At 49.7% G+C, this 3931-nt stretch overlaps 1 protein-coding gene across 1 annotated transcript in view; it reads right to left on the bottom strand.

Annotated features, from left to right (window-relative positions):
- SLC9A1 (solute carrier family 9, subfamily A (NHE1, cation proton antiporter 1), member 1) overlaps positions 1–1894 on the bottom strand; it is a 34461-nt gene extending 32567 nt beyond the window's left edge. The window contains exon 1 of the mRNA XM_009882217.1: positions 1889–1894. Coding sequence (XP_009880519.1) covers positions 1889–1894 — 6 coding nt within the window. The remainder of the gene's footprint in view (positions 1–1888) is intronic.
- Positions 1895–3931: the final 2037 nt, after the last annotated feature.

Below are 3931 nucleotides of genomic sequence, written 5' to 3'. Positions count from 1 at the left end.
GGTGCGGGGGGATGACACAGCACTACACCGTGTCCAGCAGCGGGGGGGGGTGGCAGGAAGACTGCGGGTGCACCCCATGGGGGACAGCCGGGGTCCACAGGGCCAGCAGAACACCCTGGGCCCGCCGGAGAGAGCGGAGCAGCCACCTGCTTCCTCCGTGTTTGCTGCTTGGCGAGGGACAGCCACGGTCTGCTTCGCCTCAGCGTGGAGAGACAGCTCTGGGGAAAGCTGTGGGGAGGTGGGATTTGCAGAGCGGGGATGGGCCTGGGGTTGGTATTGGCTGCTATTCTGGACCGACATGGTGCTGTAACCCCATCTCTGTGCTCCTCAGTACCGCCGTGCCCTTCGCCCCGGTCACCAGAGTAGTCTGAGTCATCAGGAAATCTGATAAGGCTCAATAAAACCACTGGAGTGGCGTGGGGGGGTTGCTGCGCACCCTGCGACTGGGCTCAGCCGCCCTGATTTCTTGGCTCTGCTACTAACTTCCTGAGTGTCACGTGTGTGTGATTGGAGCGATTAAAAACAGCGGGAGTTTTGAACTGATGTATTAGCTAAACTTGAGGGGCAGATGAGCCTTTTGGTAAAGGTGCAGTCCCTAATCCTCGGGGGCACTCGGTGTGGGGAAGGCATGGGCCCTTGACACGATTCATGGCTGCTAAAACTCGAGCTTTGAAGGTTACACTTGCTGGTTGGCATCGCTTACGTTCTTGTTTTGAGATGGATCAACTCCCAAAGCGCTGGCAGTCGGATGTGCCTGGGGAAGGCTGCAGGGAACGCAGCTCTTCACCTTCCTGGCAGACAGGAGGGGAGTACTGCAGCCTTGCTGCAGCTCCTTGGTGGAAATCATCAACAATCGTGACCCATCAATTAAAGTGAATCATTAGCCTGAGCAGGAACCAGCTAGGTGTGTCAATTCCTCTCTTCCGCTTGGTTATGTTCTCAATAGTCAAATTAATCTGTTTTAGCAATTAAGCAAGAAATCCTGAGCGTTTCTCATTTTGAAAGGGCTTAGTCATATCTGTGTGAGAAGCCTTATCCTAGATGACAGCAGTTTGTACGCATTTGGGTTGAAGCAGGACCGTGCGCCGGCAGCATGCAGACAACTAGAGACTTGTTCAGGAGAAAACACTGGGGCTGGTTTTCTTTCAGAAACAGTTCCTTGAAGCTAAAACTGGTACAATTTTCCCATGAAATAACTGGGTCAGATTTTTCCACTTCCTCGTGCTTGGATCAATTGGCAGCTGTGGTGGGTAGGTCTGGACTGGCTAGTACCTGGCTACTGTACCTTTGCCAGTGGGAGAAGCAGCATCAAATTAGCTTCTTGCTACTTTGGTAGCGTACGTTCCCAACCTGCTTGGCTGAATGATACTGGCTGGACAAGGGCCTTTCAACTGACTGAACTCTGCAAAGGATTTTGGTCAGTGTAAATTCTTGTCAAAGTGGAAAGATATTCCTGCTTCCTCCAGATCAGGAGACGGAGACCTGGAGACGTCCAATTAAATCTGCGTTCCCAAGTTAATCCATCAGCACTGGAGCGCTCTGACAGTGGCAAATGTCCCCATCAGGGCCTTGGGGCTTTAGCTGCCTTGGGGCTTTTATCAGTTATTTGCGTCTCCTGTGTTAGGAGAGTAGTCCAGTCTCCTCCAGCTTTTCATGGCCCAGCCGAGATGCTCGACGTGATTCTTGGAACTTGCACCATCCTTGCACCAGCAGGGAGCGTAATTAGGATTAAGCTTCTTAGTCTGCAAAGAGAGAGCAATACAACCACATGAACAGGCAGAGGGAGCTTTAAAAATGTCCCATCAAGCAAATTACATAAGTTATAATACACCAGAGCTTATCCTGCTGTATCTTGGAGAGCAAAATCAGACGCTGTGTATATACCTACGTTCATAACTGTCTTCCTTGGGCACTGGAAATACTTCACACCTCCTGCCTTTGAGCAGCAGCACAGCTGGGCACCTTCTCTGACCCAGACACCAGCGTTACCGCTGCTCCTCCAGCCCATGAGAGAGCACGGAGCTTCATAACCCAGCACACGCTAATACAGTACCCAGCAAATGCCCAGAGTTGTGTTCACACATAAATCATGCAGAATTCAGCCCTCATATTGAGAGAATCTCCCGCTAAGCTTTGCTATTCTGTAGTAGCTTTGATCAGAGGGGTCTAAATATTTTTCTGCAGATGTTAATCATCAAAAGGCGAACATCGTTTACAGTGCACGAACCTGTGTACGTGTGTTGTGACTTCCTAGCTATGGCCTGGGGTGTAAAATTTAACTTTCTCATGAGTTTTCTAAAGTTGGTGGAGTTTTTTTTTACACTGGATTTTTTTTTTGTTTGTGTGTGCATGCAGCATAGATTGAGGACAGAATAGGAGACCGGTATTTACTGAAAGCATTAAAAAATGCCTTCTGTATGACTTAAATTGTTTTCCCCTCAAAAGTTGTGAGAACAGCAAGTCCACCTCTCAGGCAGTTCTATTCCTTGTACCTTTCTTTGGACTGAAAGCCCCGCAGCTCTGTTTCACGAGGATACTCTCCAAGGTGGTGTTTATACTGCAGGAGGTCAGGCGCTGGCAGGAGAACGTCTTGTTTACTTTCCCCAAGGTGCCTCCAGTTCCCTTTGAGACTGCAGCGGGAAACTTCAGCTCTGACAGTCAGAACCAGCAAGTACCCCCTTGGCTTCAGCCGCTGTTATGTCTCTCTGTCACCAGCTCGGAAAAAAATCAAGATCCTGTGCCCCAATTTTCTCTCTTCGTCAGCAAGTAAAACTTACATGTCAAGGGCATCTGAAGCTTGCCTGATTTCTGTGTAGAGCTTTAGATCCCCATGAGGACGGCATCTGAGAAAAGAAGATAAAACCCTGTTGTAAGAATGATAGTGATGTATCCCAATTATTATTTGTTTAATTAAAAGAGTCTGGACCGATGCAGAGGCAACAATTAAGAATTATCTTCCATCAAGAACTTTGACAACAGCTGAATAAGTTAATGGGTTCTGAGATGAAGACAAATCATTACAGCTAATGGTTAGTCTGTCGTTTATGAGTCTGGAGGTGTATGGCGGGAGTCCTCACACTTCCATGTAATGTCTGATTTAAGGGGCTTTTGCCCCCTTAACACAGAACAGGCAAGTAGCAATTTTCTTCTGTTGTGCAGCTGGTATTATCTAGGAGCCATAGAATTAAGTTCTAAATGAAAATTTAAACTATTCATTACACATTATTAATAGACTTCAGCATGTTTAATAATAAAGCGGAAATAAATTATAGAGAGATAAATTCATAACTTTTGATTTATTTTACACACCCCACTTTTTGGGAGGGTGCATTGAGATAATTAGGACTAGTGGAGATGCCAACCTTTCCCTCGCTCCAAGGTCTGGTGGCAGTGTCCCCAGGGCCAGCGGTGGCTGGAAGGACAAGGCGAAGGGAAGGTTTTTGCTAACACTGCCACCCCCTGGCTCTTTCCACAGTTACTTTTTTCCCCTAAGAAAGCTTAACTTCGTGCTGCCTGGGTGAGCTGTGCACTTCACTTGTACGAATTGCTGGTGGAAAGACCAAACGCTGGCGGGCAGGGATGAGATTTTCTGCCGGGTCTTGGTCACAACCCACAGCCTGTGGGGAGTTCACACCATGACCTGACTGCGGAGGCACAGGCCTGGTGGCTTACCCTGTGGCAAGGCGAGCTGTGTGGGATGGCTGCCGGCCGCAGCACGGGGTGAATCGCAGGGCCATGGGAAGGGGATCGTGCGGCCCAAGCCCCCCAGCCAGGCCGTGTTTAAGGGCCGGTGCGTGAGGCAGCTGAGGCCCAGGCCCTGCTGCGGCCTGCGAGCTGAGGGCATCCAGGCCCAGCGAGAGCTGGCTTTAAGCAGCCCCCGGGTTTGGTGAAGGGGGAAGGAAGAAGGGGAGCGGCGGAAAGGCCTGGCGGG

This window comes from Charadrius vociferus, unplaced genomic scaffold, assembly GCF_000708025.1.
Source record: "Charadrius vociferus isolate BGI_N301 unplaced genomic scaffold, ASM70802v2 scaffold613, whole genome shotgun sequence".
Lineage (NCBI taxonomy): Eukaryota > Metazoa > Chordata > Aves > Charadriiformes > Charadriidae > Charadrius > Charadrius vociferus.
Note: the sequence above shows the minus strand (reverse complement) of the source record. Positions and strands in the feature narration are given on the sequence as shown.